The sequence below is a fragment of the Phalacrocorax aristotelis genome, chromosome 21, assembly GCF_949628215.1.
Source record: "Phalacrocorax aristotelis chromosome 21, bGulAri2.1, whole genome shotgun sequence".
NCBI lineage: Eukaryota > Metazoa > Chordata > Aves > Suliformes > Phalacrocoracidae > Phalacrocorax > Phalacrocorax aristotelis.
Window position 1 is genome coordinate 1608371 of NC_134296.1, and position 26868 is coordinate 1635238.

A 26868-nucleotide genomic window follows, 5' to 3' on the forward strand; every position below is an offset into this window, starting at 1 on the left:
GACCGATGAACGGTGACTGGTGTGAGGTCACCCTGATGAGGGTGTGAGGGGACCTGTGTGAGATGACCAATAAGCGGTGACCAGTGTGAGGTTACCCCGATAACGGGTGATGGTTGTGAGGCGACCGGCGCGAGCGCACCCCGGTGAGGGGTGATGGCTGTGAGGTGACCCGTGTGAGGGGAGAGGTGTGAGGTCACCCGATGAAGGGTGGCCGGTGTGAGGTGACGGTTGTGCGGTGACCGACGAGGGTGCCCGCTGCGAGGTGAGGGTGTGGGGAGACCCCCTGTGGGTGGGGCCGCGCCCGCACGAGCCGCGGGCAGCCCCCCCGCAACACCCGCGGCGGGCGGGGCCAGGTCTGTGGGCGGGGCCCGGGGCGGGGCCTGCCGGCGGTGGGCGGAGCTGCGCGGAGCCGCCGCACGCGAGCCCGGAGGGGCCGGGGCTGCCGCAGCGCCCGCGCCGGTCCCGCACCGCCCGCGCCGGTCCCGCACCGCCCGCACGGCTCCCGCCGCCCCCGCCGGTAAGTGTCCGCCCGCACTCCCGCCGAAGTTTCTCCCCGGTGCCGCAGCGGTGCGGGCTCTGCGGGACGGGGCCGCCCGCGCTCCCGCCGACCCCGTCCCGGAGCCGTTCCCGGCGCCGCTGCCCCAAGTGCGACCGTCGCCGGGTGGGGTGGGCGCGGCGGTGGCCGGGCTGGCGCGGCCGGTGGCGACCTCCCCGCCGTGTGCCGGTGCCGGGAGCGGGGCGGGGGCCAGCGCTTTCCCCGGGGTCCCCGCCCGGGACGCGGCTCCCCGCTCCCCGCCGTGCCCGGCGCCCCGGGGCTGCCCGTGGGGTGCTGCGCCCCGAAGGCAGCTGGGGACAGAGCCTGGGGGGATGGAGGTGGATGCAGCCGCTAGTGCGGGGGGCTGCGGGGGTGGCGGGAGCGCACCCAAGGGTGTGGGACCCACCCGAGAGCGTGCGACCCCCCCCCGCCCGGAGACGCGGGGCCACCCCAGGGGTGCAGAGCTGAGCCGCCGGGTCAAAGGTGTCGTCTGGGCACCGAGGGATGATCCAGCTCCGCATCCCTGCCTGCGCCCCACCACGGGTGCCTTTGGGGTTGTGGCTCCGGGGGGTGGCTGGGGGCGCAGGGCTACCCCCGGTGCAGTGCGGGGATCGTGCCCCGGTGCTGGAAACCAGTGGAAGCAGCGTGGCTCCAGGCGTGGGCGGCCGCAGGCCCCGCTGCACCGGCAGCTTCTCCGTAGCGGCCTGGCCAGGAGCCAGCTCCAGCCAGTCCCTTCCCCGGACTGAATTTCCCCACCGTGGTTGCAGCAAGCTCCGGGATCTTCCTTCACTTCTCGCGCTCGCTGCGTGCCGTCGGGGTGCAGCGGTGAGGAGGGGCGCACCCCAGGGCCAGGGGCGACAGCATCGGGGTGCCGCAGCCTTTGCACCCACAGCTGCATCGGAGCTATGCCCAGCACCTCGCAGCTCCCTGCAGCCTACTTTTAAAAAGGGGCGGGAGTGATCCCGAAAGAGCTCTGCAAATTGCGCAGGGGACAGGCAATATTGCAAGGTGACTGTGGCACGGGTGGGGGGGACACACGCGCCTGTGTCACGCATCGCATCGTGGTCCCCAACTGTGCCAGTGCCTCCATGTGAATCTCTGCACCAGGTGCTCCTCGGCGCAGCACTTCCCTGTCCTCCAGGTGAGAGTGACCGGGGCAGTGGGTGCTGCGGGATGTCACCCACTGCGGGATGTCACCCGCTGCAGGATGTCACCCGCTGCAGGGTGTCCAGCAGTGAAGTTCCCCCGTGCGGTGGCAGCCGCAGGGTGCTGAAGGACTCCCTGCCTGCTCCTCTGCAGCAGCAAAAACTTCAGTCCTGGAGCAAAGGCTTTCATTTATTGTGCGCCGAGGTGCTGCTGCAGCTATGTCACTCCTGTGCACACTGTACAGAAGCGCAGCCACCGGCAGGAGTCGTCTCCTGCCTGCTGCATTATTCCTCTCTAGCGCAGCGCCTTGGCTGTGTGCTGCCGGGGGCTGCTGGAGCCCTGGGGCACCCTCGGGGCAGCTGGTGCTCTGCACCTTTGCTGCGCTTGGGTGCTTTTGGCCTGAGGGTCTTGTTGGGAAGAAGCGTGGCTTGTGGGGGTCTCTGTGTTGGGGGAGTGCACAGCACTGGGGAGGTGATGCACCCAAGGTCATTGAGGCCAGCAGTGACAGTGGGACGTCACCTGTGCTGCTTGGGAAAAGCTCCATTCAGTAAAACCCCCCCAACCCCTCTTGGAGCGACGCCCTGTCCCCTTCTTGCATCTGGGTGAAGCACAGAAACAGATCTGACCTTGTCCGATCACCCAGTGCCCAGCCCAGCTCTCCCAACCCCCCATGGCAGGCGCCAGTGCCCTGTTTGCCGGGAGCCAGCCCGAAGCCCCAGTGGCCCCGATTCTGCAGGGCAAGGACGCGTCCCTCGCCGCCCGTTAGCCCAGCGACAGCAGCAGCAGTGAGCCAGCATCGGCTGCACTGCATCGCCGCCGGCAGTCCTGGCTCTGCACCCCTCTGCCACACAGTGCCCAGCGCCGCCCGGGCTCACGGGAGGAAGGAGGGCATACGAATGTATACTTATATATGCTTTTATATATATATATCTATCTCCCGGTATGTATGGTTGGGGAGGGTTGCAAATCAGCTGCCTTTCTACCCACGAGTTGCCTGCACGAAGCCGTGCCGGCCGGCTGCGGTGGGATGGCGCAGCGGGAGCTTTTGCTGCTGGCCTCTCCCAGGGGAGCTGCCTCCTGCTCCATGAGCCCCGGGGGTGGTCACTGCGCTTGAGCTAAAGGCCACTGAAGCAAGACGGGACTCCTGCTCCGAGGGGTGGGAGCAGGCCCTTCCTCAAGCTCGTGGTGGTTTTGGCAAAGCCCCAGCTCCGGGAGCTGGATGACTGCAGCTCCTAATTATGACTTGAGTTTCTCCTTCTCTGGGCTGCGCAGGAGAGCTGCGAGCCGGCAGCCGTGATGTCCTCCAGCAGGATCGATGCCTGAAGCACATAGACGGGATCCAGTGCCCGCTGGTTTTCAAATCTTGTATTTTTCTTTTTTTTCCCTACCCCTTGGCAGCAGAGCTCGGCGCTGTGCCCGGTCGTGCTCCTCAGCAGCCTGGAGGCCGCCGGCACTTTGCCTGTGCCAATATTCGGAGCCGCCGATAAGTGCAGCCTGGCAAAATGCTTTTACCCTTGGCTGCAGTCAGCCTTTCCCTCCCGGGTGAAAACCCGGCTGTTCCCCAGCTCATCCCCGCGCTGGGCTGTGGCTGCCCTCGGCTCAGCTCCTGCCAGAGCCTGTGTTCCCCAAAGTGCTCTTTGATTATTAGCCCTAATAATTGTGTTATCACATCGGCTGAAGTGTTTCAGATGCCAAAGCTAATTTTGCTCTTCATGCCTTCCTTCGTCAGTAATGGGATTTTGATAACATCACGCGTCCAAAAGTATTGGATAAACTCAGCATAATTCCCCATTTATTAATTAAACCGTAAATTAGGCAGCGTGCAACCGGAATCCGAGATGCCCCATACTGATGTAATCCTGCAGCCGGGGATGGTGCTGGCCCCGTGCCGGTGCTGGCCTGTCCCTGCCAGCCCCGGAGCGGGGGATCCCAGCCCCCTGAGCTCGGTGGCTGCCGTGTCCTGGTCCCACGTGTTGGAAGTTGCGTGATGTTTAATCGTCTCCAGTGGCTGGAGGAGGAATCATGGTGCCCCTGGATACTGATGCCGGTCTGACAGTGGAGCCGGAGGCTGGTAGAGCTCCCTGTTGCCCTGGGGTGGCTCTGGTGGTGCGGCAGCCTCTGTTCCGGGGCTTTGAGAGGGGGGAACCACAGCTGGCTCTGGGGAGAACAGAGTGGTGCTGAGGGGTGAGCGTGGTGGTACAGGGCTATGCCGAACTGCTACATCTGGCCCCGCACCCCACTCTCCAGGCATGGGCAATTGTCCGACTGCGCCAGATCCATCACCGCTGACCACTGGAGGTTGGGTGTCCGCAGCCCCACCTGCCTGGAAGGGGCCCCTGGCACCACTGGGGCATCCTTCACGTCTTGCATTTTAAGGAAAGTGGGTGTGTTTTAATTAATCCAGGGTGTTTCTTGCTCCCTGGCTCTTCCCAACCCTGCGAGGGTGCAGCAAGTGTGATCTCTGGTCTGGTGCATCCCCAGGGGATATGGGGAAGCCAGGAACAAAGTGGGCGCTTGTGGAACAAGGTGCAGGCGGGTGCTGGGGGCAGACTTGGTGCTGCACTTGGGCACGTCCAACCCCTGAGCCTGTCTGAGCCCGTGCTGAGCTGGAGGTGGCCTAGGGGATCGTCCTGCTGCCAGGGGGCCCGGGGAGCTGCTACGGGGCTGGGCTGAAGTCATGGGGATGGGTGTCTGCAGGTGCAGGGGTGCCCGAGATACGCCAGGATGGTCTGGGGTCAGCAGAGTTGATCTGGCAGCCGATGCCACGGCAGCACTGCGTGGGTCGAGGTGTCCCTCGCCACCCGTGAACCTGCTGCGCTGCCTCACACCAAAGCGATTCTGTGACAACCCCCTTGAGCTGGGACCAGCTGCCGAACTGCTGGGGCAATGTCGTGGCATGCCGGCGGAGATGCCTCCTGCCTTCTCCTGCAGGGCACGGGATGTCCCTAGGGACATGCTGTGACTGAGGGCTGTTGGGACCCGGGATCCCCGAGGCAGCACCGATGCTCCCATCAGCCTTGAGCAGAGGATTCAAGGGGGAAAACAACCCCAAATATCAGTGCTGCACATGGATTTACAAGCACATGGATGCCCTCCTGGGCTCTGGTGCTGTCTCGCTCTGCTCCCAGGGGAGTTATGGGGTTTTCTCCTGGGACTGAAGCCTGGGGAGAGCCAGGTTAGTGGCTGAGGCAAAGGCAGTGGCATGTGCCCACTGCTGCCCACGCAGGAGCCCTGCATCGCTGCCAGCAGCCTGGCGCAGCCGCTGCCTTGTGCTGCAATGAACTGCGGTGTGGCTGTGCCGGGCTGAGCCGCTGGTTTGTGCTGTGAGAGCCTGACGGAGACCCTCCCGGTCTGGTGACCCTGGCTGTGGGGGACCCCTGGAAGGGACAGTGGCTGCCGGCACCAGTCCAGCAGCGGGTTCTGGACACCACTAGCCAGGGTGCTTTGCAGCTCCCCAGGCAACTGGGCTCTCCAGGTTATTCAAGGAGGGGAATAGCCTCCCCCGGGATGCAGCAGCAGAGCAGCTCTTCCATGCAGCCCCGAAAGTGTGTGCCATTGTGCTTGTGACTCCAAAACACCTGGAGCAACGTAGGGACACGGCTTGGAAGGGCTGAGGAGGAGCAGAGGACCCTGCTGCAGTGTACAGGAGGCTGTGCCCATTGCCAGGTCTGGGCTCCTGGCTCTCACAGTGCACAAGGTTAATCTGTGAGAGTCACTTCCCGGTGTCCTGGCTTTGGCAGTGCTTTATGTCACGATTAAATTCCCCTGGCTGGTCTGGTGCTCTGTCCCCACCAATGCTGTCATCGTGCCTCTGCCATCCCCTTTCTCACCCCAAATGCCACCAGGGCGGGTGGCCCCGGGGATGCAGGGCCATACTCTGCCTCCAGTGCTCTCTGCGCCTTGGAGCTGGGCAAGCAGCCACCAGCATCGCTCCTGGAGGCAGCCGGTCCCCGGGTCTGAGCCCTGGCCAGCAGGGAGGAGGGAGATGGTGAAGGTTGTGCATCGCTGGAGCCAGTTTTCTGGATTTCTAACACTGGCCCATCACTGCCTCAGGCTTGCTTGGGTGCTCTGGAGATCTCTCCGGGGGCCACAGCCTGACGGGCATATGGAGCCTCACCCCTAGAAACAGCACCTCGTGGCTTGCGGCTGCTCGTTTAGCCTGTGGTCGTTTAGCTGGGGAGCAGCGCAGGGCGTGCGCTCCCCTGCCTCACGTCTCAAATCGATCCGCCTCGTCTCAGCTCTCCCCTGGAGCAGCTTCTGGCTCTTCCCCAGGAGCTTGTCTGGCTTCTTTTTCCTCCCCCGGTATTGATCAGGAGCCATGGCTGTTGCACGGGGCCATCGCCAGGGAGTGCCGGGAGCAGGGCAGCGTTGCAGGCAGAGCAGTGCCGACCTGGGCAGGATTCAGATGCTCTCAGCCCCGTGGTGCCTTCGAAGTGCCAGAATAACTCAGCCCGTCACCTTCTGTTGCCCTATTTAGCTGTGCTGGTCTTGCTTGCGGAGCAAGGCACGGCCACCACAGCATCACTGGTGCTGGGGAGCAGGCTGGGCGCTGGCAGCACGTATTCCCTTTTCTTTGGGTGGCTTCTTTGGCCATTCGCAGCTCTGTGTGCCAAGGGTGGACTGGCTGTGGCTGGGGTGAGCCCAGCAGTTCTCCAGGGCTCGGCTGCAGCGGCTGGTGCCGTATGGGATGTCTGGTGTCTTCAGGGGTGGCTGCATCCCCACAACTCAGGTGCCCGTGCTCTCCAGTGTCTCCAGATGCATTTTCCATGGGTGCCATGGCAGCACGTGGCACATGCCAAAGCCCTCTCGATGAAGTGCTGATAGCGGGCGATGCTGCAGCCCCTACAGCCTCCCCGTGGGTAGGAAGGATGTGGGTGGACTGTCCCCTCCTTGGCATGGGACCATGCTTGTGCCACCGCAGCGGGGGCTGGAGAGGCTGTGGGCTGCTCCTGGTGTGTGCAGGGCGAGAGGGACCTTGACCTCTGCCGGTGCCAAGCGCCGCTGCTGTATAAACAGGTACCTCGGTGCAATCTCTCGTTTGCTTCCCAGCTAATTAGCAAGGCGGCTGCCTTCCATGGGGTCTCCGAAGCATTGCAGCAGCGCCAGATGAAAGTGGAAAGCCGAGAGCTGTAGCGGGGAGGGGGAGAGGGCACTCGCCAGCCCCCTCGCTGCCGGCATCGAAGCGCTGGTTGGTTGGGTGGGGAGCGGCTGCCGCAGCGCCTGTCCCAGCTCCACTGGGAGCCCTGGCACCAGCCCCAGTTTCAGCTTTCTCAGGTCCTTCCTTTGCTGCTGGGGCAGCAGCAACACCAGCAGCGAGGGATAGTCGGGGCCTGACCTCCCTGGGAAAGGTGGGCTTGGGGAGCAGCACCCATGGGTGCCAGGCAAGGCTCTCAGCACCCAGCTGTGGGCCACCTCTCCCCACAGAAGCAGGCGCAGGCATCGCGTGCTGTCACTCGTCTCTTCCCCCATTTCACCTCGGTGCTGTCCTGATTTTAGAGGCGAAGGCACAGAAAACCCCTGAGCTGTCTGGCCCCTGATGCCGGTGGGTGCCAGCGGCGGTCCCTGTGCAGGGAGGTGTCCCCGGGTAGGGACAGACCCAGCAGCTCCACGAGCAGCCCCAGGTGGGTGCAATGCTTTGGTGGGGGGCACCTGCCAGCACTGAGGAGGACCCCGAGACCTGGCAGAGTGCCTGGGGTGATGCTGCTGCAGGGGGAGATGCTCGGGAGCCGAGCGGGTCGGGCAGGATGGGGTCGCCCCCTCCCCAGCTCATCGCACGCCCAGCCCTGTGGGTGCATGGACCTTTAGCTGTCTGGCCGGGACAGTGGGAGCCGCGGCAGCACTCGGCACAGCCTTCCGGCAGCAGGAGCTGGTGGTTTTAACTTGTGAGCAGCAGAAGCCATTAATCTGGTACCCGAATGATGGATGAAGACTACCTTTAAGACTGCATTTAACTGTTAGGCGTCTCTTGGTTTTGCTGTAAATAACGCAGCCACTGTGACACAGAGCAGGCCCTCTATTCAAGGCAGGCGCCAGCCTCTAAAACCACCAGTCCTTGCATTTATTTTTTTATTTTTTTATTTTACAAGATCTGCCCCATGAGCTCGGGGCTTAGTCCCCTCCTCAAGGCTCTGCGGTGAGGAACCTGGATCCCGGCATGTGGAGCGGCAAGGCAGGAGCTCACCACGGGGTCCCTGGCCCTGCCCGTATTTGCCGTGTCTGTTCCCAACGCCTCAAGCTCGGGGTGACGATGGGGACTCTGGATGCGACCCTGCAGTGGAGCGGGGCTGCGGGGACGTGCAGGAGATGTGCTCGCCACCAGCTGGGCAGCTCATCAAATTTTTACTGGAACCATGTAATTCTCTGGCATGGTGACCCCCCGCCGAATTACCCATCTGCCGGGAAGAGCCTGCAGTCGGGCCTGCCGAGCCCCAGCACATCATTATTTTTAATTAGACGAGCTGGGTGCTGGCTGGTGATGAGAGGCAGTGAGCGGAGCGTGTCTTGGGGGGCAGGAGGGTGCAAGCTGGCTTGCCAGAGATGCTGTCTGAGCCCGGCTGGCGGATGGTGAGCAGCCCCACGGATCCTGGCGGGCGCTGGCGGCTGCATCACCAGCCCAGGCAGCGGCAGGGCCCTGGCCCAGCTCTGAGCTGGAGGGAACGATGTGGTTCACCCCTGCGCCAGGATGGCTCAGTCCCGCTCCTGGGGTTTCTCTTTGGAGGCACAGCTGCCCTGTGCCATGCCTCGGTTTCCCCGTGCCTCGGTTTCCCTTGGCGGGCAGGCAGCGTGGCGCCAGTCGGGGTGCGAGGGCCAGAGATCTTGGGGGTGTCCGGCCAGTGCCGCCTGCTCGCACTCGGTGGGGGGGAATGCCTTGCTCCAGGGGTGATGGCTTAGCAGCTCACGTCCTGCGGTGCCACTTCCTGCTGCCGGAGCATCCTTGCTCCATCACACCTCTCGCTTGTGCTGATGCCGGCTCCCATTTCCCAGCCCAGTATAAATATCCTCCCATGAAAAGCGTGGGGCTGGAGGAGCAGACATTCCCCTCGCCCTCAGCAGCGTAAATCAGGAGGGAGGTGCGGGTGGTGGGGGAGTCCCGGGGGGGAAAGCTGTCCCCGAGCCCCAGCAGCTGTCATGCCAGCCTTCGGTGCTGCTGACGGAGGGTCTGACCCGGCGCCGCTAATGCAGCTATGGTGGGTTTGTGCTGGGGTGGGGAAGGGGCTTGGGGCTGGGGTTTGCTGGGCTGGGTCATTGCAGGGCCCCTTCGCACCAGGGTCCTGCAGCGTCCCCGTCCCCAGCTCCCCCTCCTCCCTGATCCCTTGGTCTCCCTGTGCACATCCCTTGCCAGAAATTCTGTTAATTAAATGACCATTAGAAGCCAAGTCATGTTTTTGCCTTAATTAGACTCTCCTATCTCATTGCTGCAAGACAAAACTCTGGCCAGCATGTCCCCCCATGTCTGACCCCGGACGTGCCAGTCCCCAAACCACAGGGGCGCTGGGGGCTCTTCCCTTGTGCGAAAGGCTGGAAGAATGTACAGTCATCGCATCCGCGGGTCCAGCAGAGATGGGATCTCCCTCCCACCCCTTGGGCCGCTATTCCTGGGGTCAAAAGAGCTGCCGACATCAAGATCTGGCTCGTGAATGGCCCAATATCTCAGCTCTACCCCAAAATCCCTGCTTGCCCCTGGGATGCATCACAGGAACGTGCCAGCTCTGTAGTGCTCAGGTTTCCTGCCGACATTGTGGTGGGAGGGGGCTCCCCTTTGGAACCAGTTTGGGAGTTTCACTACCAGTCACCCAAGCCCAAGCACTGGCATGGGCCGCTGCAGGTTTTGGGGTCCCAGAGCTGCCGTTCATGGAGGGCTGGGGGGTCCCCACGTCTCCACCCCAGCAGGACAACTTACAGCCCATGGGGTTAACGGGCACCGCAGCCCCGGCTTTGCCGTCCTGTGAAGGAGCGATAACTCACTGCTCCGGGCCCACAATGGCACCGCAGCCCCTCGTTAGCTAATGAGCTTCCCCCTCCCCTGTTGTTGGGGTCTCCCCAGGACAAGCCAGCACCCAGCACCCTGGGCTGGGAGAGCGGGGGTTGGGCCTCCCTTACCCCTGCCCACAGCCCAGCCTGGCGCTCCGCCAGCGGCTGCTGGTGCTAATTGCTGCCTCAGCCTCATTAATCTTGATTTGCTGCCGCTTTCTGCCCTCCGTCATCGCGTCGGGCTTCACCTCCCCAGAGGGGAGAGGTTTCAGCTGCCAAAGCCGCCCCCACAGAGGAGCAGGGGGTTTCCAGCGGCTGGATCCCCCCAGAACCCTCACCCTGCCGGGGAGTGCTGAGCTTGCCTGGGTGCTGCTGGGGCCAGAGACATCCAGCTCCTTCCATAGATCCCCAGATTCCCTCCCTGGGTCCAGTCCTTTGTGCAATGTCTTGGCTGATACGGGTGGGAGCACAGCAGGGGAGCTGGAGGAGAGGGGTCCCGAGGATCATGGTAGTGAAATGCTTCTTTTTCTCTTTCAAATTGTGCAAACCTTGCCATTTCTCCCATTTTAACCAGCCTGTTTGTATAACCCTAACCCAGCAGGGGTGATTTTGCTGGTGGGTGAAGATGCCCCATCGCTCAGCCACACACGCCGTTTCTCCCTGCGTGGTCCCAAAAACTCCCACCCCAACCGATGATTTCTTGCCAAAAAACTCCCCTTTCTGTCCATCTCCCCTCCTGTCCCGTCGGCGGGTGCGGAGGCGGAGGAGCCTCAGCCTGGGGCAGTGGGCACCTGCGTTGCTCTGCCAAAGCGCCCGTCCTTGGGGGTACCCCAAACCCCCACCTCTTTGGGGGGTTGCCACAGGGGCTTTCTGGGATGGAGCCTTTCGCAGGAGGAGGGACGAAGGGCTCAGGAAAGGGATTTTCTGGTGCCAAAACTGCTTTTCCCAGTAGGGGAAAGGCCCCGGGGATGGATGGAGGTGGGATCACAGCTCCGGCTGGGACTGCCATCCCACCAGACCTTGGGGCGCTGCCAGCAAGCGAAACCCAGCCTCGCTTTTAATTACACTGGCACCGTGTAAACGGGGGAGCCGGGCTGGTCCCTTTGGAGCACGGTCGAGCCAGAGCCAGCTGCCCCGTGCAGTGTAAATCAGCCGGAGCCGGAGGGGTTTACACCAGCGAGGGGCCAAAGCCCCGTCAGGGCTCGTTTTGGGCTCAATGCAGCTGATAAAGGCACTGGGGGGGGTTTGGGGGTGTCAAGGTAGGATTTTGGGGGGGGGGGGGGTGAGCCTGGAGAGGAGGGCGTTGCTGGATGTGGCCCCTAGGGGGCTGTGCTGGAGATGGGAGCTGGTGGCTCCTTCTAGGCCAGATGTTTGCAGCTGGGGGGCAGTGCCTCGGGGGATACAGGGTAACGCGTGGCGGGGTGCAGGGGGGATGTACTGGGGGCGTGGGGGCGATGCATCATGCAAGGTTGTGCACTGAGGTGGGGCTGGGGTAACGTGTTAGTGGGTCTGGGAAGCTGCAAGATAATGTCCTGTGGGATGTGGGGGTGCTGCGGTGGTGTATTTGGGGTACTGCACTGTGGGGTGCAGGCTAAGGCACCAGGGGGAGGGCAGGGAGGATGCATTAGGGGCTCTGGGGGGAAACGCACCATGGGGGTGATGCACTGGGGGGCTTGGGACGAAGCACCGTGGGGTGCAGGGGTCACGCGTTGGGGGTCCAGAGCAAGGCGGTGCAGGGTGCAGGATAATGCACAGGGGGCTGGGGGCAGCACCCGGGGGGGGGCAGTGGGGACAACGCGCCGCAGGGGTGCACGGCCCTCCCCACCAGCCCACACGTGGGGGGTCTCCACAGCAGCTGCCTGGGCGAAGCCCAGCCTGTCCTGCTCTGCAGGGAGCTCCCGGCTGGGTTGGAGAGGATGGGGTGGGTCCCACCGAGGGGTGCTGCTCCCTGGGGAGGAGATGGTGGGGTCCCCAGGGGTTACCAGGGTCGGGGTGGTGAGAGCCCCTTCCCAGCCAGTGTTTATTAATGCCTTAACCCATACTTATTCTTGGGCCAAGGACTGATAGAAATCATTATTTATAACCATCTTTATTTATTTATGTCCTTAAGACACTGTGGTTTTGGTGGAGGAATGGCAGGGGCAGCTCCAAACCAGTGCAGTTTTGCAGGAGGAATAAAGGGAAAACTTCAAGCGCTGGCTGTATTGCAGTGAATGTCCTCAGCGGGGTGGCAGAGTGGTGTTTGGGGGACAGCAGTGATAATGGGGGGGGGGGCCGAGGTCCCTTCCCACCTCCAACGAGACGGCTCCAGTGGCCACCCCAGCCCCGCCACTGGCTGCTGCAGCTTGCAGAAAGGAGGGGGAAAAAAAATTGCAAAAGAAGGAAAAAAAAAAAAGCAAGCGGAGCCCGAGCAGGACTGCATTGCAGTGCCGTCAGCTGAGGCCCCTGTGCCGCTCAGCCACCCTGACACCCTCCTGGCGGCGCCGGGGTGGCCTGGCCCGGCGTCGGGCAGGGTCAGGGTGCTGGGATGGGCCCTTCTGCCCAGGAATCTGCTCTGTGGGGTGGGAGTGGCTTCACACCTCCAGCCGAGGGGTTGGGCTGCCTGGCTTGTATCTGCACCGTGTGTGGTGGGGGACAGGGGATGTGACCAAGGACACCCAGTGAGGCAGTGGCAGAGGAGGAGGTGCCTAAGTACACGCTGCCTGCTCATCCTGCCCCATACCTGCCCTCCTGCCCCCATGGTGCTGCCCCATACCTATCCCAGGGCACCCCACACCCTGCCCCACACTGCCCAGCCCTTGCCCCTCATGTGGGGGTAGAATCAGCCCCCCCATCCCCATGGCAGGGTCTCTAGGGCCCTGTGGGGACGCCCCCCCCCCCAGGCGGGGGGGCAGCAACAGGGCCCCATGAACGTGCATGCCCTGCCCCCAGCCCCTCCTGTGCCTCAGTTTCCCCCAGTCCTCGGCTCTCCCGGCACCCACTGAGCACATGGGCTGCTGGGGCAGGTGACGGAGCAATTAATGATGTTAATTAGCTCACCCTGGTCAAAAATAGCCACCGCTGTGAGGCCTGATGCTGCCTCCAACCCCCCCAGCCCTGGGTAGTGCCCCAAAGCCCCCCAAATAACCCCCAAAGCAGCGTTTCCTCTGGCCAGGCACCGGCGCCGCACCTTGTCCCTGCTGTCGCCCAGGGCTCCTGCACCTGCTGGGAGGGGTTTTCCTTATTGCGTTATAAATTAGTTCCAGAAATCAATCAGCAGCTGCTCGTGGCGGCACTGAGAGCGGGGGACACGGTGTCTCGGTGCTCCCCCAGCGTGCGGGGGTTTGCATGGTAAGCGTGAACGTGCCAGCACACAGATGTGCGGGTGCGCCATGCAGTGTGCATCGTCTCCTTCCAGCAGCATGCACACACGTGCAAACGTGACCCATGAGCAGCTATGCACGCTGGTGCACAGGGGATGTGTGTGCAAACAGAGCTACGTGCAAGCTCTCACACAGCCTGCAGGCTCTGGCATGCACACACCCGTCTGGGTACACACACCTGCGTGCAGGAGTGCTTGCAGAGCCACACGAGTGCTGCACATGTGCACAAGCACTTGCACCCTGACACATCCATGAGCAGATGTGCTCATACATGTGTATGGCCGTGTGCACGCCCTTTTCAGCACTTGCACATACACAGAGGGTGCTTGTGCCCTTAGCACTTCCACCCAAACACACATGTATACCCTGTGCGCAAGCACGCGCACACGCGTGCTTGCGTGCTGCACAAGCACTTGCATAAGCGTGCATACCCTCATACATGCTTGCATCCCATGCACAAGCACTTGCACACAGACATGCTTGCACAGGCATTTGCACACCCCATACCTACATGCGCGCACGCTGCGCAACCATTTGCATCCTCGCCATGCACAAGCTCTTGCACACGTGCACACACGCAGGCCAAGCACCCCCCCATGCTGCAGGTGCTCAGCACCCCGCGCCCCTCGGGGTGCCCCTGGCACGCTGCCCCGCTCCCGGGGGCCGCAGCTCTGCTGGGCCGGGGCGGCGTGTGCAGCAGGATGTGAGCAGCATCGCAAGCGCAGCCGGTGCCTTGAGTGCTGCAGAGCGCTGCAGCGGGGCTGCCGCAGCCCCATGCCTGCGGCACGGGGAGCCCCCGCATCCCCGAGGGCAGCGCTGCGCTGGGTGCCTGCGGCTGTGGGTGCTGGGTGGGGGGTGGGGGGGGGGGTGGCTTGGCTGGGTGCCCTGTGCTGCCCACCCTGTACCACGTTTGGGTGCAGAGTGGGTGCCACGGGCTGCGCTGCAGCAGCGTGCTCCCCTGGGATCCCCCATCCCATGGCCCTGCACACCCTGCTCGCACCCTTGCTTTGCACCCCCGCCCCGCCCCCCCCCCCCCCCCCCCAATCCCCCTTGCCGCGCACCCATGGGCGCTTGCAAGGCATCAGGGGCCTGGAGCCCCCTGCCCTTTGTCTGCCAGTGCAGGGCAGAGCCAGGACTCAACCTGCCCCAGACATGCGGTGCAGGATCCAGCACCTGGGGGGCAGGCGGGGGCATTGCCCTGTGCCCGGGGGCCCTGCAAAACCGCTGCCTTGCAGCTCTTGGGTGCTGTCGCTTGGGGCGAGGGGCAGGCGGCAGCATCCCCCACCGAGGGTTCCCAACCCTGCCCGGCCTTTTTCTTTTTCCCAAACCCAGCTGGCTGCAGAGCTCACCCTGTCCCGCTTTGGCAGAGATTGCCGTTTGCTCAGAAATACAGGTCAGGTCGGGCAGCCAGCGTTGCAAAAACGCTGCCTCGCCTGCAGCGAGCTGGAAAGCGTCCAAACTGCCCCAGGCAGCATCTGCTCGCCTGCCTGCGGCTCCTCCGGCTGCTTTGCTGTCCTCCTAGCAAACCCCAGTGCTGTGACGGGGAAAAACCCCCTCAGGTTGTTCCTTTTGCACCAAGAGCCTTGCTTGGAAATGCTCTGGCTGCCCCACAAGGATAAACAACCCATCCGATACCCTCCAGCATCTTGGGGAATGGGGAAAAGGGTAACTGGTGCATCCCGGAGCCATTCGACTGCAGGGCCTGGCTATCGGAGCAGCTCTTGGAGATGCTGAGGGGTGGCGTGGCCTAGCCACATAGCGTCTGCAAACCCCCTGTCGGTGGGCACCAGCAGTGTTTTCCAGCTGAGCGTTGCCTTTGTTGGTGCAATTTTGCCTCTGGTCAGGTGCATTTGTAATAAACGGGTGTTTTGTGCTGGGCTGGGAGCTCCCAACCCTCCTGGCCAAACTGCACCACCAGGAGTCACTCCTTGCACTTGTCAGGGGAGTTTCTGATACATGTGGCTGTGGGAAACACATGCAGGGTTTCAAAATCCAGGAAGGACCCAATAAAAGGCCCCCAAACCAGATTAAAAAATATCCCCAGGCTCCCTATCTGCAGAAGGATTATTTACTGCAGCTCTTTCCTCTGCCTGGCTGGGATGGATCCCAGCAGCTCTGCCTACAAAAGCTTGATCCTAAAGGCGATCGTGCCAAGTTTTACTCCCAGTTTTGATGCTGCCTGGCTTGCCTCAGTCAGAGACATGTGTGAGGAGAGGATGAACCCACCCATGAGCCAGCGAAGGGGTTTCTCCAGCCACCCTGTGCCCTGCACGGCTGCCGGGGGTCCCGCTGCTCCCAGCAGTGCCCGTGACAGATGCCTTTCTGTTTGCCATAACTTTTTGCACTCCCACTGTAAATGCTGCTGTTGGAAGGGATGAAGGATGAAAGGAGAGGTGATGCTCCTGGCTAGCCCGTGGTGCTGGGGTGCTGCGGGGAGGGGTTGTGCCACAGCCCAGAGTGGCTCCTGAGGCCGGGGTGATGTGGGGTCTGTTTGGGGGGGCTGGAGACCTTCCCCCAAGGAGCAAGACCTGCCACCAGCCTGGATTTTCCATCAGCCAGATCTTGCCAGCAGCCCTGGAAACCTCAGCCCTGCCATTGGTGCCTGTAGCTTCTTCTAAGCAGAGGTGTTGGGGAGGCCAAGCCGGGGCCTTGGCGGGGTGGGAGTCACGTTCTGGTGTGAGAAGGGCTGCCTCTGCCTCGCATGGGGTTTCCCCCTCCCCCCACCGCTGTCCCCCCCAGCACCACCCCCCGGGAGCAGTGGCATGGGAGGAAGGTGTGTGGGGTGCTGAGCTGAGCACTGGGTAACTCGGTGCACAATTCACCCCAGAGGCAGCTGGAGATGGCACGGCAGCGCCTTTTCAGTGCAGGAACACCCCCAGCTCTCTCTGGCCGACTTTTTGAGGAGAGAACACTCCTTTTCTGCTGCTGTGAGAAGGACGGCGGAGCTGCCGGCACCGGGGGACAATGCTCTGGGCGAGGAGGCTTCATCGAGCGGGCAGAAGAGATGCAGGACCGGGGGTGCCCCCCATGCCAGAGCTCACATACCCCCCAAAAATCCTTCCTTGGTTATCTGCACTCCTGCTCAGCTCTTTGCTTTCCCCATGGGATAGTGTTTTATTCTCACTCTTCCAGCACTGTTAATTCCTTTGGCTTCTTGCCTGCTCTGATCTTCCCGTTGCAGGCTTGCCTTCTGCTGAATTAGCGAGGCACTTCTTTGGGTCCAGAGTTGGGTCGTGGAGGCACTTTGGGTCCGGAGCTGGGTCGTTGAGGCACTTTGGAGATGGAGCTGGGTCGTGAAGGCACTTTGGGGCTGGAGCAGGGTCATGGAGGCACTTCGGGTCCAGAGCTGGGTTGTGGAGGCACTTTGTACCAGGTTTGCGTGCAGGAGTGAATGCCACATTTGCAAGACTGTGGGGTGGGTGTCCCCGTCCTTGGGGTGCTTCGGGCCCCTCTGGGCTGGGGGTGCCGAGCACAGTGGGCTCTGCTGCAGCCCTGGCAGTGAACCAAGTGCCTTCCCTGTGCCCTGTCAGGCCAGGGGTATCTGGGCTTTGCAGGGCTGGGAGGCGGACAGGCACCTCGAGCCACTCAGGACACGGTACCTGTGACATGGTGAAAGGGCTGACCCTTGATGTGCACACTGAGCCCTCCATGGCTGTGTAGAGCCGGCTCTTCCCTGCTTTCATTAATCCTTAAAATGTGCCCTGCAAAAGCTCCCTGGGGCTGTAGGAAGAGCAACATGCTGCTCCTCTCCCGTTCGATCCTTGGAAGCTCTCCCAGGGCAGGGAGCAAGTCCTGAGGGTCCCACACCAGCGCTGGGTCCCTGTATAAAGTGAGGTCTGGCTGCTGCCATGTGTTGGGTCTGCAGGTGCCTGATGGGTCCCTGCCTGAGAAAAGGGGGAGGCAGGGGGCTGGCTTTGTCCAAACTAACCTTGCTCATCTCTCCTGGGGACGCAACACTGCTTCCCTCATCCTATGGGGCCTTGCCGGGTGAACCTCCCCCTAGCAGTGTCCTTAATGTCCCCAGGAGGCTCCGAGCTGGCATCCACAGTGATGCTCCCAGTGGCTTTGGAGATGTCAAGGGTCAAGGAACTTGGGACTCAACTGGGCTTCCCATTGCTCGTGAGGGAATCCAGGTGTCTGGACCCTCATGTCCTTTATAACCATTGGACTCTACACCCCTCTAGCAGAAGATCAAGCACCCTGTTATAGCTTTGCTGTCCGTACAGATGTCCTGGGTGCAGATGGTTGCTCAGGGACGCAGCTGGACATGGGGAGGGGTGGGGGCAGCAGGGACCTGGGTGATCACCGAGGTGATGTTGTGTTTCAGGGAGCCCCTGACCCACCATGACGTTCAAGCAAGCATCAGTGATGGCCCCGGAGGCCACGGCCACCACGATGCCCATGGCCACAATGGAGAACTCCACTGAGGCCGCGGGGCCGGGCGAGAGCAATGGGGACATGTTCACCCAGCTGAAGGACAAGTTCATGAATGAGCTTAACAAGATCCCCTGTGAGTAGCTGCCTCCTTTTCCAGGTATCACCCTCCTTATGACCCCACCACTCCTCTGGTCCCAGTGCAGCACGTGGGACAAGGCAGTGGGGTGGCTGGGCCTGGGAGGGAGCTGCGGGGCTCACGATGATACTGGCTTTTGCTTGCAGTGCCTCCCTGGGCCCTCATCGCTATCGCGGTGGTAGCTGGACTCCTCATCCTCACCTGCTGCTTCTGCATCTGCAAGAAGTGCTGCTGCAAGAAGAAGAAGAACAAGAAGGAGAAGGGTAAAGGCATGAAGAACGCCATGAACATGAAGGACATGAAGTCAGGCAACCAGGTGACAGCCTCTGGACTGCTTGGCCCTGTCCTGTGTAGGATGATCCCTCTGGTTGAGTTACGAACCATGTCAGGGCACCAATAGCTCAGGCAGCAGAGGGGGATGGAGCCACCAGGACCCTGCGATGGGACAGTGCAGACATGGAGCTCCATGGCCTGGAGCTGAGGCAGCAGCACTGTCCTCCTCCGGGGCCCGGATGGGAGACCGGGCTCAAGATGGCCTGGACCTGCCAATACTTCACTTGAACCAGCAGACACTAATTTAATCCTGTATGGCTCCGACCTTCTCCTGAGCTGCCCTCATGTCACTGAACTGTGCCTTTAGCCAAGAGGGGAGGTCCACCAGGCCAAAATGCCCACCATTTTGGGTTCCCCAAAAAGCCAGTGCTCAAGAGGCAGGTACTGGTGCATGGAGCAGAGCTGGGGCTGTGTCCTTATCCTGGGGAGGGGTCAGCAGAAGGGAGGCGTTGGTACCACCGGGCTTGGGGCGATCCCAGCCATTTCAATTGCCCTGACCCATTTGGAGGGGGTGGGAGATTTTGGGCATCTGTTCCCGCTCTTCAGAGCCACGCGGGCACCATGGGCATGCAGGCAGGGCTAGAGGGGTGAGCGCTGAGTGGCGATGCTCCATCACACCTGCCTGTCTGCACGTGCCCATGGTCGTGGGAGATGCGGTGTGGGATTCCCCAGTGGAGGGCGAGGGCGGCCGTCCCCTGGGGCTCAATAGGGCCGTACAAACCCCGATTCCTCACCTTGCTGTGGGTCCCTTGTCGATGCTCTCTGTAATGAGGCTCTCTTCCCTCCTGCTGCTCTCGCCGTCCTCCCTCCCTGCGCGTTCCCTCTCCATCCTGGGATGCCCCCATGGTAGGTGCCACTACAAACCTCCTTCTCCATCGGCTGCTTCCAGGGTGGGACAGGGGACCTGGGGACACATCAGAGAGGTGATAAGGAGATGGGGCTCCCACCCCATGGACCATGGCTTGGAGAGGCATGGGGAGGGGTGGCTTTGCCTTAGATATGGGAGAATGAGGTTGTATCTCTATTACAACATTAATAAAATGGCCCTGCTAAGCCCTTAGCACTGGCTGCAGTGCTCCCCCAAGCATGGGTTAGGGGGATAGAGTACCCCTGCACCTTCTGCAGTAGGCTGCTTGCATGTAGCACCCCAATACAGGCACTGGACCTCCCCTCACTGGAGCTGACCCCGTGTCCTGAGGCAGCCCCCGACACCATCTCGGCTGGAGCTGCATGGTTGTGGGCAGAGCCGGTGCCACCCCAGGGCTGCTCTACCAGGGCTTCACGTCCCCAGAGCAGGGCGGGTCCTTGGCCCTCATGGGGAGAACCTGGGGGACTGAGAAGCCAGCCGGGTTGGGGTGCCGGAGGTCCCCAGAGGTGTGGGGATGGCGACCCTGGGCTGTGACTCTGCTGCTGAGCCAGACACCTCGGCTGCCATTGCAGGGTCAACAGGACGACGATGATGCAGAGATGGGTCTGACAGAGGGGGAAGGCGAGGAGGAGGAGAAGGAGCCGGAGAACCTGGGGAAGCTGCAGTTCTCTCTGGACTATGATTTCCAGGCGAACCAGGTGATGGAGGGGCTGGGGCTCTGATGAGAAGGGGCAGTGGCACTGGCCCAGGGAAGGTATTTGAGAGGAGATGTCTCCTTGTTGGACCTGGGTGGCACAGGAGGCAGTGGGGAGATGGGTCCTGTGCCATGAGGAGTCCTGCCCCACTTTGAGCTGGAGACAAGCCCTTGGCATCTGCAGCATGTAGCCGGGCTGTCTCACTGAAGGCACCCTTCTCCCCGCCTCCAGCTGACAGTGGGGATCCTCCAAGCTGCCGAACTGCCAGCTTTGGACATGGGTGGCACCTCAGACCCGTACGTCAAGGTGTTTCTGCTCCCTGACAAGAAGAAGAAGTATGAGACCAAAGTGCAGAAGAAGACACTCAACCCTGCCTTCAACGAGACCTTCACCTTCAAGGTGCGCCCCTTCCTACCCACAACACGGTACCTTGTCTGCCTCTTCCATGTTTTCCCCGGACTGTGTCCCAGTCCTGTACTTTGACCCTTGCCGCTGGAAGCGGGTGGTCCTGGCTTGGACTCCTCTGAGCCCGTTGCCAGTCCAGTGGCCCTCTTTGTGCAGGTCCCCTACCAGGAACTGGGTGGGAAGACGCTGGTCATGGCCATCTACGACTTCGATCGCTTCTCCAAGCATGACATCATCGGCGAGGTGAAGGTGCCCATGAACACGGTGGACCTGGGCCAGCCCATCGAGGAGTGGCGGGACCTGCAGAGTGGCGAGAAGGAGGAGGTGAGAGCAGGGCTGGTGCAAGGCCCTTGGCCACCTGAAACCCTTGGCCAGGGAGGGTTGAGGTGTGCTCTGCTTTCTGGGCCATCCCGCAGTGCTCGGGATGGTGATCGCTGTGGGGTCCCACCTGAATGCCATGCACATCCTGGCCATGAGCACTGAGCAGGAGCTGCCCGTTTTTCCCCCGTGCAAAAGCCTTTCTGTAACAAAAATGAAGAGTATAAATGTCTTGGGTGCTGTGCTGGGACTGGCCTGCCCCAGCAAACCCTTGTGCTGGTGCACATGGTGCCAGCTCGTGCCAGCATTGGAAGTTGAGCAGGGTTTGGGGGGACCTGCATGCGGACCATGTCCCAACACTGTGGTCCAATGCACTGGCAAGACTTTGATATCTGCTCCCTGCTCCGCTTGGCAGCCAGAAAAGCTAGGAGATATCTGCATCTCCCTCCGGTACGTGCCCACAGCCGGGAAACTCACTGTCTGCATCCTGGAGGCCAAGAACCTGAAGAAGATGGATGTCGGCGGTCTCTCAGGTGGGTGTTGGCTTGTGAGTATCATCCTTACACCCCACTGTGGGGCTCTTGGCAGCCTTTGTTGGGGAAGGACGCTGGGGCCATCAGACTGGCACGGCTTGGGGAAACCCCCTCCAGTGCCTGGGACCTCCTGCATTGGAGGCAGCCCACGGTCTGGCTGGGGGGCGAGGGGAGATGGGGGTGGGCTGAGCCCCCCGACCTTTAGGAAGGACATATTGAATTTGGTCCACCACTGTGTCCAGGCCCAGGACTGTGGAAGGACCTGGGTGGTGAAAATGCTGCTCTGCCATTTGCTCCTGGTCCTGCTCCTCCTCGACTTGGGGCTGAGGACCTCAGTCGATGGCATGTTTTATGCTAGAAGAGTCTTCTCATCGCCATCCCAGGGCTGAGCTCTCTGCCCCGCGGGCCTCAGCTCTCTCCAGACCTGCCTTAACCAGGAGATGAGCAGTACCTGCATGGCTGGAAGGGTTCAGCTTTATTGCTGGGGTGTCTTGCTCCAGAAACAGGGGTGACAGGCCAGCACCCTCTGGTGTCACTCCACTGTCCCTCACACTCCTACAAGGAGACCCACAGGATGCAGAAGAGCTCCATTCCTTGGCCAGTTGCTCCCGTGAATCCTCTCTAGGCCAAATGCTTTGGCTTTGGCCTCCATCCGCAAACCTTAGAGTTCCTTTACTTTTGGAGGCCTCCTCACCCCACGGTGCACCTCATCCTTCTCTTGGGCATCTCGGCTCTGGCTGATGTACCCTCCTGCCCGTCCCCCCCAGATCCCTACGTGAAGATCCACCTGCTACAGAATGGCAAGAGATTGAAGAAGAAGAAGACCACAGTCAAGAAAAAGACCCTGAACCCCTACTTCAACGAGTCCTTCAGCTTTGAGATCCCCTTTGAGCAGATACAGGTTTGTCCGATGACATCCCTGCGAGGCAGGCAGGGTGGGGGTGATGGGTGAAGTCCCGCAGCTGCCTGAGCCTGTATCCCAGCCTTCCCACCAGCCTGAGCAGCTCCGGCTGAGCTTCTGTTCTGGTCACTCATAAAACACATCCAGTCCCAGCCTGGGTTGATGCTGAGGGCAGCTGGTGCAGGGGCAGAGGTGGGAGGCTGGGCAGCACCCATGGGACATTCGCAGCAGGAATGGGGCTTTCCTCCTCCTGGCCCTATAGTGCTCACCCCAGGTGTAGCAGGGACCCCCCGGTGGTCCTAGAGACATTTTGGACCATTGGTAGGTGCCATCTGCCTCTCCATGTCCAGCCCTAGCCCCTGCACCTGCCCCTTGCCCCAGCCCAGCCCCGTCAAGCCCTGTAGCCCGCAGCTCTTGTGAGCCCCTTGGTGGCCATGTCAGGATGAGCTGGGCCCCCGCCATGGCTTTGCCACCCCAGGATCCTCTGGGAAGGAAGTGGCAGAAGCTGTGGGCATGGAGGGGACCCTGCCCTAAAATGGGCCACGGCAGGGCTCAGCCTTGGGGGATGGGGGGTCCCTGGGGTGCCCTGCCAAGTTGTACCACGGCTGGGGCATCATGGAGGCCATGGGACCATCACAGCTGCTGCGCCTTTCCACCCCTCTAAAGAAGGTTTCCTCCTTTAGAAAGTGCAGGTGGTCATCACGGTGCTGGACTATGACAAGCTGGGGAAGAACGAAGCCATTGGCAAGATCTTCACGGGCTGCAACTCCACCGGCACGGAGCTGCGGCACTGGTCCGACATGCTGGCCAACCCCCGGCGGCCCATTGCCCAGTGGCACTCGCTGAAGCCAGAGGAAGAAGTAGATGCAGCTCTTGGGAAAAACAAATAGGAAGATCTGCCGGCCAGTGCAGCACGGCACTGCTGACAGTCGAAGCGACCCAGAGCTACTGATACCTCAGTTACGCAACCTTTGGTTTTTTTGTTCTGTTTTAAGCTGAAATACCCTTTGATGGCTGTGGAAGGGTTTCCAGACAGTCCCAATAGCTTCCAGGGGAAGAGGTTAAAGACACGGATGGTTCTTTTCATTCTTCAGCATCGCTCCCCTCTGCTGCATGTCCCATTGTCTCTGCCCGCCATCACTTCCAGGTGCAAAGCCACCATCACGCCTGGGACCTTCCCCGGCGGCCGCGTCACCAGCCCGCAGCATCGCTGCTGCCGTCCTTCCTTTGGGTTCACGTGGGGAACCGTCAAACATTGCATGGAGGCGATACGGAGCCTGGTAGAGCGAGATGACCAGACCCACTGTGCTTGCTTGGGGCATGAACAGCTGTGGGGACATCGAAACGGTGGAGAAGACCCTCTGCAGGAGACCCAGGTGCCTCCCGCTCCTGCTCTGCCTCCCACGGTGAGAGCTGTGGTTGCGGGCTGAGGACGGCCGCGCATCCCCGGCCAGCTCCAGGTTTGGCTTCTTCTGGGGAGAGGTTTGCAAGGACGGCAGGGCCCCGCTGCAGCCGGCGTGGCAGTGGGGTGCTGAGCCCTCGGCATTGCAGCCAGAGCCGTGGGGACCAGTCTGAGAATGGGGAGCCCTGGGGGGTCTGCTCTGAGGAGGCACATGGTGGGAGGTGCAGGCAATGGCAGCGCAGTGCGGACCACCACCACCTCTGCCGGGCGGCTGTCATGTCCCCAGAGGCCAGGCGAAGACAGCGCTGGGTGGTTTGCTTGTGTACCCCACCATGCTTGGTTGAAACCTGTAAATCAAAATGCTTCCACAAGGCAGGTTTACGCTGAGAGGTCTCCAAATGTGAGGGGGGCAGCCCCGGAGAGCAGCGCCAGGTGCCTCCCCAAAGGCCATCGCATGTCCCCAGGGCTGAGCTGTGCCATGGGCACACCAGCACAGCCTTGGGGCAGGTGGGGGACTATGGGGAGCTCCAGCCCCACCGCTGCATTGCACTGCTGTGATGCTGGTGGGGAGGGCAAGGGCGAGCCCATGGCCAGCAAGGGACCAAAGCCCCTGACCCCTGCGAGCTGCTGCTCCCCACCGGGCCACTGGCTGCTGAATCCACCCTATCCTGCTCCCCTCAGGGGTATAAGCCATATCCATGTCCCTGACAGTGGGCAAGAGCTTCTCCGGGCCACTCCTCCCACTGTGGAACGAGCCAGCACCATGTCCCTGAGCTGGAAAGCCCATGTTGTTCCTTGCAGCTGGGAGAGGGTCCGGCAGCCCTGCCCAGTTCAGCCCAGTCTGTACTGGAGCAGTGACGCCCCGGCCTGGCTCCGGCTCCCCCGCAGCCTCATGCTCCCTGCTCCGCTTTGCTTTCCTGGACTCGGTTTTGGTGGGTTTTGGCAGTTACGCAGCGAAGGGTGTCGCACCTTCGGCGAGGGGGGCTTGCAGTGGAGAAGCAGAGCTCTGGGGTGCAGCGGGGACGCCGCGGGCATCGGGATGCAGCTCTGGGGGTCCAACGCCTGGGCTGGGACTGTGGTACAGGCCGTCCCGAGCCTGGGGACAAAGTGCCAAAAGTGAGCTCGCGCCGGTGCTGTTGGGTGCTTCAGCAGCTCCCCGTGGGCCCTGCTTCCCAAAGGGCATCCAGCCCCGGCTGGAGGTGGGGAGACAATGGGAAACTGGGTGGCAGCCACAGCTCAGGGATTTCGGGTCGGACATGGGGCCAAGCCCCTTCCCCTGGAGGGACGTGCAGCCCTGGGACAGGTCCCCAGGGAGGGACGACTCCGTCCTTGGGGGAGGTTTGGGGTTCGGATAGCCAAGCTGCAGTATGGTGGTGGGGGAGGTTGGATGGGAGACCTCCAAAGACCACTTCCACCCCCACCTCGGCTGTGCTTGGCCCATGCCCCAGGGCCCAGCACGGCTGCTGGAGCTGCGGCTCGGCCAGGCTGGGCCAAGGTGCCTCCAGGGCCGCGCCAGGCTACAGGGGCTTCATGGGTCCCGCAGGGCTATCTCCGGCTTTAATTAGTCCCTTTTCCTAATGGATATGTCAGTGTCAGCAAACGAGGTCCTGCCCTGCTCGTGTCACCAAAGGGAGAAGAAACCTTGGGGTGCTTTTCATTAACGGGGAGCTGGGGGTGGGTGATGCCCCCCAGCCGGGGGCACAGGCAGGACTTGGTCACTTGAATCAGTCTCATTTCAGAGTCCGCCCGGGCACTGGGGGGAGTATTTGCCTTATGTGGAAATGGGTTAAAAAAGAAGGAACTGAAAAGAACACTAAAATCTTCCTGTTGGTGGTCCACAAGCATGCACGGCCCCGCGGCTGTCCTTGGGAAGCAGGCGGAGGTGTGCACGCACGCCTGTACACATACGCACACCCACATGTGCACACCCCCCCACACACACACCCCCCCCTCCCCGCACCCCCCGACCCGCCGCATCGCCCAGGGTCTCACCCAGGAGCAGAGATCCCACCCAGCTGTTCCATTCGGACTCTTTAAGCCTCTGGGGGGGGGAGGAAACTGTGACTTTAATACATAATTTAATTTTTTTTAAATAAAAAAGGAAAAAATAACCAATATATTAAAGCCATCTGCGCTGCCTCTGAGCCCCCCCCCCCCCCCCCCTTAGTTGTGTGTAGTTAAAACTATATGGAGACATAGCTGTATATACCATGAACAGTGCATGAGATGCAGCCACGTAGCAGTAGCAGCATGGTTAAAGCCGAGCGCGGCACTGCACGCTCTGTCCCACCGCTCGCCGCCGCCGGCACCTCCGTCCCGACCACGTTTCTCCAGCGAGGCAGAGACGGTGACAAACAAAACTCGTTGCTCGAGTGCTCTCCACTGCCCTGATTATTTTCCCCCAAATTAAAAAAAAATTAAAAAAAAACATGTAAAAGAAGAACATAATGCCAAGAAGCAAAGCATGCCAAGGCAGTCCCGCCAGCGGAGGGTGAGCCGTCGCCGACGCAGCCATGACTTCCACGTGTGTCTTGTTCCTGTGTCTTGTCGCATTTATACCATGGCTGGGTAGCGGCAACATCGTGGCTTCGGTGTCCTGTGTCGCGTTGGTGCGTTTCACCGTCAGAGCAACTTTAGAAGCCATATTAGACCACGGTGTGCCGGGACCCCATGGGGATGGGCCCACAGGTGAGCTGTGACCCCGCTTCCCTCCGTGTGTCCACTGTTCCCCCTGGTTTCGCGGGGCTCGGCGGCGGAGCCAGGCTGAGCCACGTCGGCCACCGCCTCGGTGGCCATGGATGCCACCGTTGCACCGGGTGGGGGGATGGGGCAGCGCTGGGCACAGACGCCGGGGCTGACCTGCCGGTGGCATTTCTGCAATGGAAAGGCTGGGACGCGGCAAAGATCTGATGCCGAAAAGGCTTTTTGGAGAAATTTGGGTTATTTCTGCTGTGTCCGGTCAGGTGGTTTCTGTTTTGGGGACGAGAGCTGGCTTCCCCCCCGCCCAGCTGCACCGTGGTGCAAACCCAGCCATGCCACGGAGATGCTCAGCTTCAGTCTCCTGGGGTTAAAAGGAAGCGAATCCGCAAGGCTTGGCAACAAGCTTGGCTTGCTTTTTCTTTTTTCCCCCAAACCTGGGAGGGAGGAGCAGCTCCTCTGGGAGGCCCAGGCTCAGACGGTTCCCGGAACAAAGGACCCAGGTGCCGGCCCCGCTCTGCCCCATCCTGGCCCCCGCAGCGCTCGGCTCCGGCGGGAAGCTGCTTTTAAAGCCCCTTCCTCTCGTGTGGACTCTGTCGTTTCCGTCTCTTATCGTTAAATGGTTATTTTGTAAAGATATCTGTCTCCTTATTAAAGAAACGAGCTGAAAGGAGCCCCAGTTCCCTTCTGGTCTTGCTGCTTGGGCTCAGCGGGGTGTCCACGGTGGGGGCAGGTCCCAGGGATGGAGGGATGGAGGCACGAGGGGAACGAAATGAGGGCCGAGGTCTGCCCGAAACACAAGCGTGCGCGCAGGCGTGGTGGGGATGTCTCCAGGCAGCCTCCAGCCCTGGTGCCCTGGCTGAGCGTGGCTGGCCCAGACGTGGGGAAGACACCAAAGGTCCCTGCCAAATTCTTCACCCCCAACGCATAGTTACGTCCATATGTTCATGTTCAGGTCCTGCCCAGCTTTGCAGAGATGCTGGATGCCCCTGAAGCCAAGGGGAAGAGCTCAAGCTGCAGTAGCCACCTCTGAAGACTGAAATACGCAGATTTCCAGCAGCCTCACCTGGGGCAAAGGCTCCAAGATGTGGCACCAGCGCCCATGTATTTGCTACGGGTTTGTCCTGACCAAGCTCCTGAGCAGAGCAAGTACAGGGCTCGGCGTCACGGGGGGAGATGGGCCTGAACC

At 61.6% G+C, this 26868-nt stretch overlaps 1 protein-coding gene across 2 annotated transcripts; it reads left to right on the forward strand.

Annotated features, from left to right (window-relative positions):
- The first annotated feature begins 400 nt into the window (after positions 1 to 400).
- Positions 401 to 26353, forward strand: SYT2 (synaptotagmin 2). 2 transcript variants are annotated; one of them, XM_075115900.1, is made up of 9 exons: positions 401 to 517; positions 17342 to 17524; positions 17674 to 17843; positions 19301 to 19426; positions 19655 to 19822; positions 19985 to 20152; positions 20562 to 20679; positions 21447 to 21580; positions 22264 to 26353. In XM_075115900.1, the coding sequence occupies exons 2-9, from the start codon at positions 17359 to 17361 to the stop codon at positions 22468 to 22470; spliced, it is 1257 nt and encodes a 418-aa protein (XP_074972001.1). In that variant the 5' UTR covers positions 401 to 517; positions 17342 to 17358; the 3' UTR covers positions 22471 to 26353. The 2 variants fall into 2 exon arrangements, with proteins under 2 accessions (XP_074972001.1, XP_074972002.1); XM_075115901.1 differs by having other exon boundaries at positions 19310 to 19426.
- Positions 26354 to 26868: the final 515 nt, after the last annotated feature.